This window comes from Cnephaeus nilssonii (assembly GCF_951640355.1).
Source record: "Cnephaeus nilssonii genome assembly, chromosome: 17".
NCBI lineage: Eukaryota > Metazoa > Chordata > Mammalia > Chiroptera > Vespertilionidae > Cnephaeus > Cnephaeus nilssonii.
Window position 1 is genome coordinate 59,101,083 of NC_137088.1, and position 17,001 is coordinate 59,118,083.

At 45.8% G+C, this 17,001-nt stretch overlaps 1 protein-coding gene across 2 annotated transcripts in view; it reads right to left on the bottom strand.

Moving 5' to 3' along the window:
* The window catches only part of SHQ1 (SHQ1, H/ACA ribonucleoprotein assembly factor), a 318,538-nt gene that overhangs the window by 202,983 nt on the left and 98,554 nt on the right, over positions 1-17,001 (bottom strand). For both annotated transcript variants that reach the window (XM_079795697.1, XM_079795698.1), the window contains exon 10: positions 2,006-2,126. In XM_079795697.1, coding sequence (XP_079651823.1) covers positions 2,006-2,126 — 121 coding nt within the window. The remainder of the gene's footprint in view (positions 1-2,005; positions 2,127-17,001) is intronic.

Genomic DNA, 17,001 nt, shown 5'->3' on the forward strand with positions numbered 1-17,001 from the left:
CAACCACGTACAATTTAAAGAATAGCGCCAAGCGGGAAGGATTGACAGTTACTCCCCCTTCGGCCTCGCTGCCCCCCTACTGCCCCCTAACTTCCTGCACCCCCTGTGCCTCCAGGGACGACCACTGCTACAGGGCTGCTGGCCAGAGCCCGCCCCTCCGAGGCCTGCGGAACCCTCTGCAAAGCTTCCATAGCTACAGTCCCAGGAAACAGTCATGCCCTCCTCCCCTAATCAGCACCTGCTCCCTGCGAGGGTACCCGTGGGCCTAAAAATAACGTTCAGAAATGAAGCTCAGAGAGGAAGTGTCAAGCCCAGCGGTTCCCAAGGTGCAGCACACGCCCCACAGCGGGAATGGCGCACAGCACGGTGAGCTCAATCAGCTGAGGACTGAATGAAGTGATGCCATACCATCATGACCTCAGGGCTGGAGATACAATTTCCCATCTGGCAAAATCTACATTTCCAACACAAATGCTGACACCACCTGCTTGGTATTATTAGGGGTTATCTTGCCTAGTCCCCTAGCATTTTCTTTACAACAGGTAATAGCTCCAAGATTTTTTATTTTACTCTGTAATATAATTGCTTCCCCACAAACAGAAAAAAAAAAGTAAATTCTATATAATGGCTCACTTGAAACAGGCATTAAAGCTATAATAGCGCATTAATTGATCAACCACAGTAATAGAAAAAATATCATCATTTTTCTTCTAAGTAACAAATGATATTGCGCCATCATTTTTCTACACCTAAGGATCATTGCGATCAAGAGTTCTCTTTGTGAGATCTCAATTAATAGTTACCAGGAATCATGTGATTCAGCTCTGAGGGTTGCATTTTTTAATGCTCTGAACAATGGATTCTGTTAGCCAGTGAAGGCATAGCTTTGTGATCAGCAATGATTAGGTTTGTGCCCTGAGATGTTTACATAGGTGCACACAGGCACACTCACACTGCACTGAAGTAAACTATCAACAGGTTCCAAACCTTAGGCTTGAGATTTCATATTGTACTAGAGGTCCAGTGCACGGCCTGCTCCCCAGCAGTCAGACATCCTTAGCACTGCCACGGAGGCGGGAGAGGCTCTCGCCACCACCGCTGCACTCGCCAGCCATGAGCCTGGCTTCTGGCTGAGCAGCGCTCCCCCTGTGGGAGGGCACTGACTACCACGGGGAAGCTCCTGCATTGAGCATCTGTCCCCTGGTGGTCAGTGCACATCATAGCAACTGGTCGTTCCGCCATTTGGTCGATTTGCATATTAGGCTTTTATTACATAGGAGAGGATGGGGTGGGAGGAAGGAGTAATCCTTTAACAGGCTGACTCTAGGACTGGCACCTACCTAAACCCTACCCTTTCCTCCCCCAACCCTAATTCTAATACAATTAGATATCTATAAAATAGTGCAATTCCATGTTCCAACAACCCATCCTCGGAAATCACACAGAGGACACACACACACACACACACACACACACACACACACACAAATTTCCCATGGTTCCATTCTGGAGAGAAACTGACAGAGAGTGGCAGAGCAGTGGGCTGAAGCCACAATTTCCTACCTAGGACTTTCTCCTGGTTCCCCTGCAGTTTTCCGAGAATGTAATGACCGTAACTAATGCTGCTGCCAACACTTTAACCTCACTTTCCTTTTCTAAACAATGTTAATTTAAAGAAAAAGACAAAATATAAGGCTTTAAAAAGAACTGTAGGCACAATGCACCAAATGTGTATTTATAACTGTCTGTTTTAATATTTATTTTCTAAGCAATGCCACTTTTTTTTTTTAAGTAAAATTAGCTTTTCAACATCTGCATCTCCTCCCTAAGCAAAATCACTAAGCTACCCAGGTTGATCCACTTACTTCTTAAAATGTTTGGTAGCTAAATGAAGCTTCTCTTTCATTAAAATTTATCTCCCAGGTTATTTAATTTTCTTCCTCGGGGGTAAGTAGGTATTCCAGAAATGGGAACATACAAAATTCATATGTAATTCAAAACTTACTTGGCTTTCTGAATCCACACACAGTAGTCCGAGATATAGAGATCGTTTAGAATGTAAGCTGGGTCACTTTCCTGAAAAATTTTGTGAATATCCAGTAGACACTTTAAAACTGCACTTTTACCTAAAGGAAATTAAAAAAAATAAAATCATCCTTAAGAAAATATATCTGATTTTTTTAAACTGAGAATTTCAGATACTAAGAGGTAATATATAGCAGTTCAGAGTTTTAAATTGTTCTTTAAAATATTTTTCATATTTCTTTGTTGCATAAAATTATATCATACTATTAGGACCAAAGCTCATTATTTTTTCTTTAAGAATTATGAGAAAGCCGCATAAGTTATTGCTATAGCTAATTAACTGTGGTTACCAAAAAAAAGTACTATGAACACAACTAGATACATTAAATAAAAAGAAGCAACCCAGACTAAATGAATATTTACATGCACCATAACTTCAATTAGATAATGTTCTTCTAATTCAAACATTCAGAACACCGTTGGGAATTATATTTCAGTTTTCAACTTCTTCATTTATGTCAGTATTTTTTCGTCAAGGAATTATCTAGCACTAACTTACACTTTTACCTCGAAGAACTGAGAAAAGCCCGACTGGAAACAAAAACATCACAGCCCTGCTTCAGACACAAAGCGACAGAACCACTTGGAAAAGCCACGAAGTCCTACCCTCGTGTTCACTCTGATTACTTCCCCTGCTTGTTCATGAGCCTGATTTAATCCAGCCAAAGCCTACAGAAAGCCTTTCACAACAACCATTTCCTCGGTGTTCTAAATTTCACGACTTCCCTGAAATTTATTAACTATCAGGCAAATTACTAAATTTATAGTACTACCACTTACTTTGATCTGAACAATATAGAATTTTCAGTTTCACTCTTATCATTTTGGTCCTAAAACACAGTATACTGATTTCATAAAGACACTAGATGTGCTGCCATGAACATTTCCCACCTGACTTTCACACCCAATAAGAGCTGACACTAAATTTTTAACACAGTTACCATTAGAAAGTAAGCTTCAAATGAGCAGGGATGAGGATCCAAAATGGCGGTGGATTAAGTGGAAGCTATACTGACCTTCGCCCAGGACCAAACTGGAATTACAACTAAAATGTAGAAAAACCATCCTGAGTAATCAACTGAAGACTAGCTGGAGAGAACCCTGATACCCAAGGACATAAAGCAGAGACCACACAGATGAGGGTGAGGAACTTCGGGACCATGGGCCAAATGAGGCCTGCAAAATCATTTGGTCTGGTCCTGCTAAGGAATTAGGGGTGAGTAATGAAATGTTTGAACAAATATAGTAGGCTAAGTTTTAAGTGGATAATTTTGTAGGGCCCGAAAATAATGTTTTATATATCCAAATAGCCCTTGGCAGAAAAAAAGGTTCCCACCCCTGACATAGAGACTGGTACAAGGTATGGAGGTGCAAGAGGGCTGGCTGGGCTACCACAGACAGCAGCTAGAGTTTCGGAGGAATATCTCAGCTCGGGGGGAGTGGGGGGATGGATTTCCCACTGAGAACTCCGTGGTCTAAACCCAATCTGGGCTCCCCAACCAAGAGCACCAGAACTGAAAAAGGTTCCCATTAACATCGGCTATGAAAAGCAGTGGGTTTCTTTTGTTGTTGTTTTTTTGTCTGCCAGTTGAGACACCGGAAAGTGCAGGCACCCTCTTAAAGGGCCAATGAACACAATTTCACATGCAGCTACCCTCTGCCTTGAGTGCTGACAAAGGGAGGGCAGAATGGACTAGAGCTGTATGAGAATCCCGGGTTGGGGGGCTTAGGGGTAAGAGCTTTGAAGGCAACTTCCCAGTCCTGTGTTTAGTCTTCCCCCATACTGCAATGGATATCTTTCTCAGAGAGACGTTTACAATACAGGCGGATTCTGTGTGGGAGGAAGCAACTGGCCCATCCTATTACAAAACCTCTCACCCCACCGGGTGGAGTTTATAGCCTGAGGCTCATTAAGAGACTGAGACTAACAATCAGCCTGCAGGCTTGAGTCTTTGCCTGACCTCCTTCTGGGCCCAGGGCTAGGAAGGCAGACCCTGGTGCACATCCTAGTCCTTTCCAAAGGCACCCAGCCCCAGCAGAGGGGCCACAGGCTGTAAATTGCAGATGGGTCCAAACAGGGGACTCAGGGATAGTCACAATCACTGTCAGACACTGTTCTGCACCAGAGAACCTCCACAAAGATTAGGAATCGCAGCAGATCTACCTAATACACAGAAACAAAACCAAACAGGCAGGCAAACGGGGAGACAAAACCACAAGCCCCAAATGAAAAAGAGAATTCTCCAGAAGAAGAGCTAAATGAAATGGAGATAATATACACGAGTGGCCAGATTATTATGATCTCTGAATGCATAATAATCTGGCCACTCAGTGTGTGTATGTATGTATTTGTGCATGAATTCGTGCATGGGTGGGGTTCGGCCAGCCCGGTCAGGGGGAGGGGACGTGGGCGGTTGGCCAGCCTGCCTACTGGTCAAACTCCTGGTCAAGGGGACAATTTGCATATTAGCCTTTTATTATATAGGATATACACTGAGTGACCAAATTATTATGCGTTCAGAGATTATACTAATCTGACCACTCAGTGTATTTATCAGAAATAGAGTTCAGAATAATGATTACAAGGATGCGAACTAGCCTGAAAAAAGATATATAAACCATGAAAATGACTAGTCATTAATTAAGAATGCCATCCTATATAATAAAAGGCTAATATGCAAATCAACCGAACAGCAGAACAACCAGTCACTATGAGGGGCACTGACCACCAGGGGGCAGATGCTGAATGCCGTAGCTGCCCCTTGATGGTTGGTGCACTCCCAAAGGGGAAAAACCACTCAGCCAGAAGCCGGGCTCATGGCTGGTGAGCGCAGCGGCAGTGGTGGGAGCCTCTCCCACCTCCGAAGAAGCACTAAGGATGTCCAAATGCTGGACATCCCCCAAAGGCTTCCAGACTGTGAGAGGGTGCAGGCCAGGCTGAGGGAATCCCCTCCCCATCCCCCTGAGTGCACAAATTTCATGTACCGGGCTTCAGGTAGCACTAATAAAGAACACATTGGAAGGAATACACAGCAGATTAGGGGAAGCCAAGGATCAGATAAGTGAGTTATAAGACAGGGTAGAAAAAAATCACTCAATCAGAGAACCAAAAAGAAAAAACAATTTAAAAAACAGGAGGACATCTAAAGGAAGCTGTGGGAAACCATAAAATGTAACAATATTTGCACCATAGGAGTACCAGACGGTGAAGAAAGGAATGAATAGGCAATCTCTCTGAAGAAATACTGGCAGAAAACTTCCCTAACCTGGTAAAGTAAAAAGGCACATAAGTTCAGGAGACACAGAGTGCCAAACAAAATCTCAAACATGCCCACACCCAGACAGACACAACATAATTAAAATAACAAAAATTAAAGACAAAGATAGAATCTTAAAGACAGCAAGAGAAAAGCAATTTGTTATCTACAAAGAAGCTCTCATAAGGCTGTCAGCTGATTTCTCATCAGAAACTCAACAGGCCTAAGAGATTGGCATAGAGTACTCAAGGTAATGGGAAGCAAGGGTCTGAAACCAAGATTACTATATACAGCAAGGCTATCATTCAAAATAGATAGTAAAATAAGGAACGTCCCAGACAAACATTTAAAAAAGGCTAAAGGAGTTTATCACCATCAAATCAGAATGGCAAGAAAGGCTAAAGGGACTGCTGTAATAAGAAGAAATAGAGAGCCGAAACCGGTTTGGCTCAGTGGATAGAGTGTCGGCCTGCAGACTCAAGGGTCCCAGGTTCGATTCCGGTCAAGGGCATGTACCTTGGTTGCGGGCACATCCCCAGTAGGGGGTGTGCAGGAGGCAGCTGATCGATGTTTCTCTCTCATCGATGTTTCTAACTCTCTATCCCTCTCTCTTCCTCTCTGTAAAAAAAAATCAATAAAATATGTTTAAAAAAAAAAAAGAAGAAATAGAGAGTAACACAGGCATAAATAATTAGAGTGGCAATAAATAAATACCTATCAATAATAATCTTAAATGCAAATCAATTAAATGTTCCAATTAAAAGACATAGGGTAACTGAATGGATAAAAAAAAACATGACCTAAATATATGCTGCTACAGGAGACCCACATCAGAATAAAAGACTCACACAGTATTGAGACTGAAGGGATGGAAAAACAAATTCCATGCAAATGGGGAAAAAAAAAAAAAGCTTGGGTAGTAACACTCATATTTGAAAAAAAGACTTCAAAATGAAGAAACAAAGGTCACTACATAATACTAAAGGGATCGATCCAACAAGAGGATATAATCCTGGTAAACATATATGCAGCCAACATAGGATCATTTAAATATAAAAAAATCTTCTGGAGGGATTTAAGGGAGAAATAGACAACAATAAAGTCATAGTAGGGGACTTTAACACTCCACTGATTTCACTGGATAGATCTTTCAGACAAAAAATCAACAAGGAAACAGTTTTTTAAATGAAAAACTAGATTAGATGAATTTCACTGAGATTTACAAAGCTTTCTACCACAAAGCTTCAGAACACACATTCTACTCAAGTGCACATGGGTCATTCTCAAAGACAGACCACATGTTAGGACACAGAATAAGTCTCTACAAGTTTAAGAAGATTGAAATCACATCAAGAATCTTCTCAGATTACAATGGCATAAAATTAGAAATCAACTACAGTAAAAAACACTCAAAAACATTCAAACACATGGAGGATAAATAGCATGTTATTAAACAATGAATGGGTTACCAATGAGATCAAGGAAGAAATAAAAAAACTTCCTGGAAATATGAAAATGAACACACAACAACCCAAAATCCAGGGGGCACAGCAGAAGTAGTCCTGAGCGGGAAGTTCATAGCATTACAGGCCTACCTCAAAAAACAAGAAACTTTGAAAATAAACTAGCTAACCATACAATTTAAGAAAGTAGAAAGCAAACAAAAAGAAAAGCCCAGAGTAAGTAAAAGGAACAAAATAATAAAGATCACAACAGAAATAAATGACAGACAAAAAAACAAACAAACAAACAACAAAAACAATATAGTAGGTCAATGAAACCAAGAGCTAGTTCTTTGAAAAGATAAACAAGATTGATGAACCTTTAGCCAGACTCAAAAAGGAGAGATGACCCAAATAAATAAAATCAGAGGTGAAAGCAGTGAAGTAACAACTGATACCACATAAATACAAAGGATTGTAAGCAAATACTATGAACAACTATATACCAATAGCTGGGCAATGTGAATGAAATAAATTCATAGAAAAATACAATAGCCCAAAACTGAATTAGGAAGAATTGGAAAGCCTGTAGAGGCCATTAACAACTGATGAAACAGAAGCACTAATCGAAAAACTCCCAGCAAATGAAAGCCCTGTTCTGAATGGCTTCACAGGGGAGTTTTACCAAACACTGAAAGAACTAACACACCTATCCTTCTCAAACTATTCCAAAATTTCCAAGAGAAATGGACACTTCCAAGCTACTTTTACAAGGCCAGCATTACCCTAATTCCAAAACCAGACAAAGATACTACAAATAAAATTATAGGCCAATATTCCTGATAAACATAGATGCTAAAATCCTCAACAAAATATTAGCAAATCAAATCCAGTAATATATTAAAAAGTTCATATACCATGACCAAATGCAATTTATTCCAGGGATGCATGGCTGGTACAGTATTAGTAAGTCAATAAATGTGATACATCACATAAGCAAACCGAAAGACAAAAATCACAATATCCTATCATTAGACACAGAGAAAGCATTCGACAAAATCTAACACCCAGTGTTGATAAAAACTCTCGGCAAAGTGGGAATAGAGGATCATATACAGCCAACATCATACTCAATGGGCAAAAACTAAAACCATTTACCCTAAGAACAGGAACAAGACAGGGATGTACACTTTCACCACTCTTATGCAACATAGTACTGGAAGTCCTAGCTACAGCAATCAGACTATAAGAAGTAAAAGGCATTATGTCATTATTTGCAGATGACAGGATATTGCACATAGAAAACCCGAAAGATTCCACCAGGAAACTACTAGATTAAATAAATCAATTAGGCAAGAGAGCAAAGTATAAAATTAATACCCCAAAATCTATGCTTTTTTATACACCAACTAGAGGCCCAATGCACGAATTCTGTATGGGTGGGGTCTGGCCAGCCTAGCACCGATCAGTGGAATTGGGCTGGGCCTGTTGAGAGGAGGAGACAGTGGGAGGTTGGCTGCTGGCCCGCCCCGATTGGGGCCAGATCAGGGCTGGGCCAGCTGGGAGGAGGGGCTGGGGTCAAGTGGCCAGTGGGCCCTGCCCCTGATTGTGGTGTTGGGGCTGACTGGGGGCGGGGCCTGCCATGGGGAGGGGCTCTGGGTGGTGGGCAGGATGGACCCACCCCTGAATGGGGCTAGGGAGGTTGGACGGCCAGCCACACCCCTGATTAGTGGGGGGTGGGTGATCGGGGGTGGAGCTGGCTGTGGGGAGGGGCCAAGGGCTGATCGGGGGAGGGGGGGCGGCTGATCAGGGGCCAGCGGCCTGAGGGAGGGGCCACGGGTAGTTGGCCGACCAGCCCTAGCCCTGATCAAAGTGGGGGAGGGGGGACTGACCAGAGGTGGGGCTGGCTGGGGGAAGGGCTGCAGGAAGTTGGCTGGCCTGCCATGCCCCCTATTGGGGTGGGGGGAAAATCAGGGGTGAGGCCAGCCAGGGGGAGGGGCTGTGGGCCAACGAGGATAGGGCAGGCCGACGGGAATGGGGAAGCTGGGGAGAGGGGCCGTGGGCAGTTGGCCAGCCAGCCCCACCCCCGATCAAGCCGGTTCGCTGGCCGCAGTGGGTGTCATAGCGACCAGTTGTTCCGGTCATTATGGTCACTGGTTTTTTATATATATAGACTAGAGGCCCGGTGCACGAAATTCGCGCACGAAGGGGGGGTGTCCCTCAGCCCAGCCTGTACCCTCTTCAATCTGGGACCCCTCGAGGGATGTCCGACTGCCCGTTTAGGCCCAATAAACGGGTAGTCGGACATCCCTCTCACAATCCAGGACTGCTGGCTCCCAATTGCTCGCCTGCCTGCCTTCCTGATTGCCCCTAACCGCTTCTGCCTGCCAGCCTGATCACCCCCTAACCACTCCGCTGCCAGCCTGATTGATGCCTAACTGCTCCCCTGCCAGCCTAGTTGCCCCAAAACTTCCCTCCTCTGCCGGCCTGGTCACCCCTAACTGCCCTCCCCTGCAGGGTTGATTGCCTCCAACTGCCCTCCCTTGCAGGCCTGGTGCCTCCGAACTGCCCTCCCCTGCTGGCCATCTTGTGTCCACATGGGGGCAGGATCTTTGACCACATGGGGGCAGCCATCTTGTGTGTTGGAGTGATGGTCAAGCTGCATATTACTCTTTTATTAGATAGGATAGAGGCCAGGTGCACGGGTGGGGGCCAGCTGGTTTGCCCTGAAGGGTGTCCCAGATCAGGGTGGGGTTCCCTTGGGGCGTGGAGAGGCCTGGGCGAGGGGCCTGTGGTGGTTTGCCGGCCAGCCACGCCCCCTGGTGACCCAAGCCGAGGCCCTGGTATCTTGAATTTATTTACCTTCTACAATTGAAACGTTGTAGCCTAGAGCGGAGCCAAGCCTCCTGCTTGCTCCATGGCAGGCAGCCATTTCTGTTGGGGTTAATCCCCCTTCTATAATTAAAACTTTGTAGCCTGGAGTGGAGGCCTAGGCCAGCCAGGACAGGTGGAAAGCTTGGCTTCCTCCGTTGCCGGGGGCAACCCTGGCCTGCTCTCTCTAGCTCCGTGCTGCCACCATTTCTGTTTGGGTTTGTTTACCTCCTATAATTGAAACTTTGTAGTTTGAATGGAGGCTTAGGCCTGCAAGGGCAGGCAGAAAGCTTGGCTTCCTCCGTTGCCTGGGAAACCTTGCTCTCTGTGGCTGTAGCCATCTTGGTTGGGCTTATTTGCATATCTGCTCCTGATTGGCTGGTGAGTGTGGGCGTGGCTTGTGGTGTAGCAGAGTTAGGGTCAAATAGCATATTACTCTTTTATTAGGTAGGATAATGAATTCTCAGAAAGAGAAACCAAAGAAACAATCCCATTTACCACTGCAACAAAAAAATGAAGATACTAGTAGGAATAAACTGAAGAGGTAAAAGAGCAGTACTCAGAAAACTACATGATGTTGAAAAAAGCGATAGTGGAAGACATGAACAAATGGAAGAATATACCGTATTCATGAATTGGAAGAATCAACATCATTAATTGTCCATATTACCCAAAGCAATCTATAGATTCAATGCAATTCCAATTAAAATACCAACAACATATTTCACAGACATAGAACGAATACTCCAAAACTTTATATGGAATCAAAAACGACCTCAAATATCTGCAGCAATCTTGAGAAAGAAGAACAAAGTAAAAAATAAAAAAAAAGGAATACAGGCCAATGGAAAAGAACAGACCCCAGAAATTGGTCCAAGACATTACATTCAATTAATATTTGACAAAGGAGGCAAATGCATACAATGGGATACAGATAGTCTCTTCAATAAATAGTGTTGAAAATTGGACAAGTACATGCAAAAAAAATGAAACTAGACCACCAACTTACACCACACACAAGAATAAACTCAAAATGGATAAGACTTAAATGTAAGTCATGAAACCATAAAAATCAAGAAACCATAGGCAGCAAAATCTCAGAAATCTCCTGTAGCAGTATTTTTACAGATACTGTATATCTGCTAGGGCAAGGGAAACAAAGGAAAAAATAAACAAATGAGATTACCCTAATAAAAGGGTAATATGCAAATTAACCATCACTCCACTACATAAGCCATGCCCACCAGCCAATCAGGGTGAGTATGCAAATTAACCCCAGCCAAGATGGCTATCATTGGGTTTACCTGGCAACAGAAGAAGCTAAGCTTTCCACACACTCTGGCGGGCCCAGGCCTCCACTCAAGGATACAAAGTTTCAATTATAGAAGGTAAACAAATCCAAGTGGCAGCCACGGATCCAGCAGGAGGCTTGGCTCCGCTCCAGGCTACAAAGTTTCAATTGTAGAAGGTAAATAAATTCCAGATACCAGGGCCTCTGCTTGAGTCACCAGGGGCTTGGCTGGCCTGCAAACCACCACAGGCCCCTTTCTCAGGCCTCTCCACGCCCCAAGGGAACCCCACCCTGATCTAGGACACCCTTCAGGGCAAACCAGGGGGCCCCCACCCGTGCAACAGGCCTCTATCCTCCTATCTAATAAAAGTAATATGCAGATTGACCATCAATCCAACACACAAGATGGCTGCCCCCATGTGGTCAAAGATCCTGCCCCCATGTGGACACAAGATGGCCACCACAAGATGGCCAGCAGGGGAGGGCAGTTGGGAGGCACCAGGCCTGCAAGGGAGGGCAGTTGGAGGCAATCAAGCCTGCAGGGGATGGCAGTTAGGGGTGACCAGGCCGTCGTCAGAGCAGGGAAGTTGGGGGAAAACAGGCTGGCAGGGGAGCAGTTAGACATCAATCAGGGTGGCATGGGAGTGGTTAGGGGGTGATCAGGCTGGCAGGCAGAAGCGATTTAGGGGCAATCAGGAAGGCAGGCAGGCGAGCAGTTGGGAGCCAGCAGTCCTGGATTGTGAGAGGGATGTCCGACTGCCCAGTGGGATCGGGCCTAAATGGGCAGTTGGACATCTCTCGAGGGGTCCCAGATGGGAGAGGGTGTAGGCTGGGCTGAGGGACACAACCCCCGTCTGTGCACAAGTTTCGTGCACCAGGCCTCTCGTCTTATCTAATAAAGAGGGAATATGCTAATTGACCCTCACGCCATTGCAAAGATGGCAGTGCCCACAGCCAATAAGGAGGGAATATGCTAACTGACTGCCCCACCCTCAAAGATGGCGGCACCCACAGCCACAAGATGGCGCTGCCCAATCCTCTCAACCCCGCCGAGGTGGCAGGCAGTCCTGGCCACTCCATGTGCCTGCCTCTGGAGTCTCCCAGTCTCCTCAACCCCCCAGCCTCCCAGGGCTGAACCAAGGCACAGGCAAGCCTCAGATGGCGGCTGCCCAGCTGCCCAGGGCTGGCCGAGGCTCAGGTAACCAGGGCTGGTTGAGGCTTGCGCTGCTGGCAGTGGCAGCAGCAGAGGTGTGATGGGGTGTTGCCTTCCCCTGATTCCCGGGTCGCCTCCTGCCCCTGGGGGCGCCTGGACTGTGAGAGGGGGCGGGCCAGTCTGAGGGACCCCCCCCTCCAGTGCATGAATTTTCATGCACCGGGCCTCTAGTAGCAAAATAAAAAGCTTCTGCACAGCAAAACAAACAATCAACAAAATGAAAAGGGAGCCCACTGTATGGGAGAACATATTTTCCAATGATACATCTAATAAGGGGTTAATTTCCAAAATATATCAGTAACTCATACAACTTAATAAAAGGAAGACAAACAATCCAGTTTAAAAAATGGGCAAAGCCCTAACTGGTTTGGCTAAGTGGATAGAGTGTTGGCCTTCAGACTAAAGGGTCCCAGGTTCAATTCCGGTCAAGGGCATGTACCTTGGTTGCGGGCACATCCCCAGTAGGGAGTGTGCAGGAGGCAGCTGATCGATGTTTCTCTCTCATCGTTGTTTCTAACTCTCTCTCCCTCTCTCTTCCTCTCTGTAAAAAATCAATAAAATAGATTTTTTTTTTTAAATGGGCAAAGGACCTAAGTAGACACTTCTCCAAAATGGACATACGGATGGCGAAGAGACATACGAAAAAATGCTCAAAGTCACTGATCATCAGAGAGATGCAAATTAAAACAACAATAAAAAATCACCTAACATCTGTAAGAATGGCTACCTTCAAAAATAAACAAATGTAATGTGCTGGCGAGGATGTGGAGAAATGCAGACTGCTGCAGCTACTATGGAAAAACAGTATGGAGTTTCCTCAAAAATTAAATACGAAACTAACATTTGACCCAGTGAGACTCACTCCTGGGAATATATCCTAAGAAACCTGAAACATCTATCAGAAAGAATATATGAACCCCATGTTCATAGCAGCACAATTTACCATAGCAAAGATCTGGAAACAGCCCAAGTGCCTATCAGTAGATGAGTTGATAAAAAAGCAGTGGTACATTTTTATTTTTACACAATGGAATACTATGCAGCAGTAAAAAAGGAGGATATGTTATCCTTTGAGACAGCATGGAGGGGCCTAGAGAGTATTATGCTAAGCGAAATAAGCCAGTCAGAGAAAGACAAGTATCACATGGTCTCACTCATAGGTAGAATCTGATGAAAACAATAAAGGGGCGAACAAAATATATCCAGAGACACAGAAGCATGGAACAGACTGTCAAGTCTCAGAGAGAAGGAGAGGGGAGGCTGTGTGGGTGGGACAAGATTATCCAAAGAACTTATATGCATACTAGAGGCCAAATGTATGAAATTCGTGCAAGGGGCTGGGCCCTCGCAGCTGCGGTGGCTTGCCTAGGCCCTTGCAGCCCGGCTTTGTCCAGAAGGATGTACGGTCAAATTAGCATATTATACTTTTACTAGAGGCCTGTTGCAGGAAGATTCCTGCAAGAATAAAGCTTCCTGTGGCCAGAGCGAAGCAGAGAAGGGAAGGAAGCCCGCCGAGGCAGACTTCCCTCCCGTCTCCGCCGCTGCCTCGATTCCCTCCCATCTCGGCTGCCTCACTCCCTACTCTACAGCTTTGCTCCCTTCTGCAGCGCTTGGCTTCTTTCTACGCTGTCTTCAGTCTTCACTCCATGCCTGCATATGCAAATTAACCACTATATTTGTTGGGTTGATTTGCATACTCACTCTGATTGGCTGGTGGGCGTAGCAGTGGGATGGTCAATTTGCATGTTTCTCATTTTATTAGTGTAGATTATTATTGTTATGCATAAACCATGGATACAGACAATAGTGTGGTGAAGGCCTGGGTTGGGGAGTCAGTTCGGGCTAGAAGGGGTCATTGGGTGAAAAAGGGGGACATACGTAATACTTTTAGTAATAACGATCAATTTCTTTTTTTTTTTTTAAAGCAGGGACTTTCATTTAGTGGTGAATCTCTAATACCTAGAACAGAACCTTGCAGCAGTGGACTTTCAATTTCAATATTTTAAGAATGATTGAATGAATGATGTTGTAACTGTTCAGCTTCTTTCATCCCACAGCCTCACACACCAAGTCCTAATGATTTTTCCTTGATAATGCCCCTGTAGCTGCCTTTTCTCCACCACTTCCTGAACACCTGTCCCCACTAATCATCTCAGTATCTCATGCCTCTATCATAAGCTCTTCTTCCTCCTCCCTCATGTTACAGACTCTCCCCTTGTACTCCTGACACACGTGTATGGATTACTGTCATAAGTGCCCTCCCTGCACAGCCTTCAAGGCTCTGTGAGCTTGCCCAGAGTCTTTTTGGTAATTGGTTCCCCACATCTAGAAGCCTTTTCTCCTCCATGTGACCTCGTGGGAAGGTGGCCTGTGTTTAAGGCCTAGCTAAAGTCTTCTTCCTTCAGGAAGGCGGGCTGACTGCCTAGTCATTGGAATTCTTTACTAACACCTGCAAAGGAAAGTTGTGGAAAGGAACCTCAGCTAATCCCCTCCATACGCTAACCTGCTCATTTCACAGGAGAACCTGAGGTTGAAGAACAGGAAGACACTCACAATTCCCCTGTGTCAAGGACTCAAGATCCAAATTCTGACCTTACTGGCTCCAGAGGCTAGCCACTGTGCTATGTTGCCCGTATATTCTCAGCCCATTCAGTCTATATCACAACATTTTCATTATTCAAGAGTTAAATACATAATAAGTTCAGAGCAGGAGCCATGCCTTTTTCAGAAACTTTATTTATGTGGCTTCCTCAGATGCAGCCAGGAAGAATTGCCAATAAAAGTTTCATTGCTCAATTGGTTAAGAGAAATAAATAGTCATACACTGCTTAGTAGGCAGGTATTCTGAGAAATGCAGTTAGGGGATATTGCTGTCATGTGAACACACGGAGGACACCCACACAAGCCGGGACGGCCTTGCCTGCCACGCGCCCAGCCACACATGCAGCCTACTGCTCCTGGGCTGCAAGCCTGTGCAGCATGTCCCTACACAGCCACACGAGAGGGTTCCAGCGCAAGAGGAGATGGCACGATCCACAGTGGTGGTGAGCACAGGTTCACAAGGTATACTGTTTTACAGCAATTATTTTAATGAGTAGGAAGAGTCCAGTCTAAAATAACCAAGTACAGTAAATACATCAACCAATAACATCCTATCAGCATCACCAGTACTACATACCGTACACACTGTATGTACTACCCTTTCACATGACTAGCAGCAGCACCAAGACATGTGAGCAGTGCATTGCACTACGATGCTACCATGGGTTTGCTATCACTGGGCTACAGGAATTTTTCAGGTCCATTTTAATCTTATGGGACCTCTGTCCGTCTTTGAAACATCATTAGGTGCATGACCATGCTAAGAAAGCCTAAAACTACATTTACTTAAGTCAAGGTCAGAGATCTAGTTTGTCAAAATGACCCAGGATAACTATATCAAAGTAGAGGCCCGATGCACGAAAATTCGTCCAAGAGTAGGCCTTCTTTCCCTCGGCTGCTGGCACCAGCTTCCCTCTGGCACCCAGGACCTGGGCTTCCCTCCTCCGCGGCCAGCAAGCATCCGGGACCTGGGCTGGCTTCCCTCCAGCCCCAGCTTCATCAGGAAAGACGTCTGATCTAATTAGCCTATTACCCTTTTATTATTATAGACTAGAGGCCCGGTGCACAAAATTCGTGCACGGAGGGGGGTTGTCCCTCAGCCCAGCCTGTACCCTCTCCAATCTGGGACCCCTCAAGGGATGTGACATCCCTATCACAATCCAGGACTGCTGGCTCCCAACTGCTTGCCTACCTGCCTTCCTGATTGCCCCTAACCACTTCGACCTGCCAGCCTGATCACCCCCTAACCACTCTGCTGCCAACCTGTTTGCCCCCAACTTCCCTCCTCCGCCAGCCTGGTCACCCCTAACTGCCCTCTCCTGCAGGGTTGATCACCTCCAACTGCCCTCCCTTGCAGGCTTGGTCCCTCTCAACTGCCCTCCCTTGCAGGCCGGGTGCCTCCCAACTGCCCTCTCCTGCTGGCCATCTTGTGGTGGCCATCTTGTGTCCACATGGGGGCAGCTATATTGTGTTGCAGTTATGATCAATCTGCATAGTACTCTTTTATTAGATAAGATAGAGGCCTGGTACAGGGGTGGGGGCCAGCTGGTTTGCCCTGAAGGGCGTCCCGGATTAGGTGGGGGTTCCCTTGGGGTGTGGGGCAGCCTGAGCGAGGGGCCTGTGGTGGTTTGCAAGCCGGCCACGCCCCCCGGCAACCCAAGTGGAGGCCCTGGTATCTGGAATTTATTTTCCTTCTACAATTGAAACTTTGTAGCCTAGAGCGGAGCCAAGCCTGGGGCTCCCTCCGAGGCCAGCAGCCATTTGTGTTGGGGTTATAATTGAGACTTTGTTGCCTTAAGCGGGTGGGCCCAGCCAGGGTGTGCGGAAAGCTTTGCTTCCCCTGTTGCCGGCGGCAACCCTGGCCTGCTCTCTCAAGCTCCATTCTGCCACCATTTGTTTGAATTTGTTTACCTTCTATAATTGAAACTTTGTAGCTTGAGTGGAGGCTTAGGCCTGGCCAGGGCAGGCGGAAAGCTTGGCTTCCTCTGTTACCTAGGAAACCATGCTCTCTGTGGCTGTAGCCATCTTGGTTTGGGTTAATTTGCATACTCGCTCTGATTGGATGGTGGGCGTGGCTTGTGGGTGCGTCGGAGGTATGGTCAATTTGCATATTTGTCTATTATTAGATAGGATGACTAGAGGCCCAGTGCACGAAATTTCATGCACAGGGGTGGGGTGTGTGTCCCTAAGCCCAGCCTGCATCCTCTCCAATCTGGGACTCCTTGAGGGGTGTCCAACTGC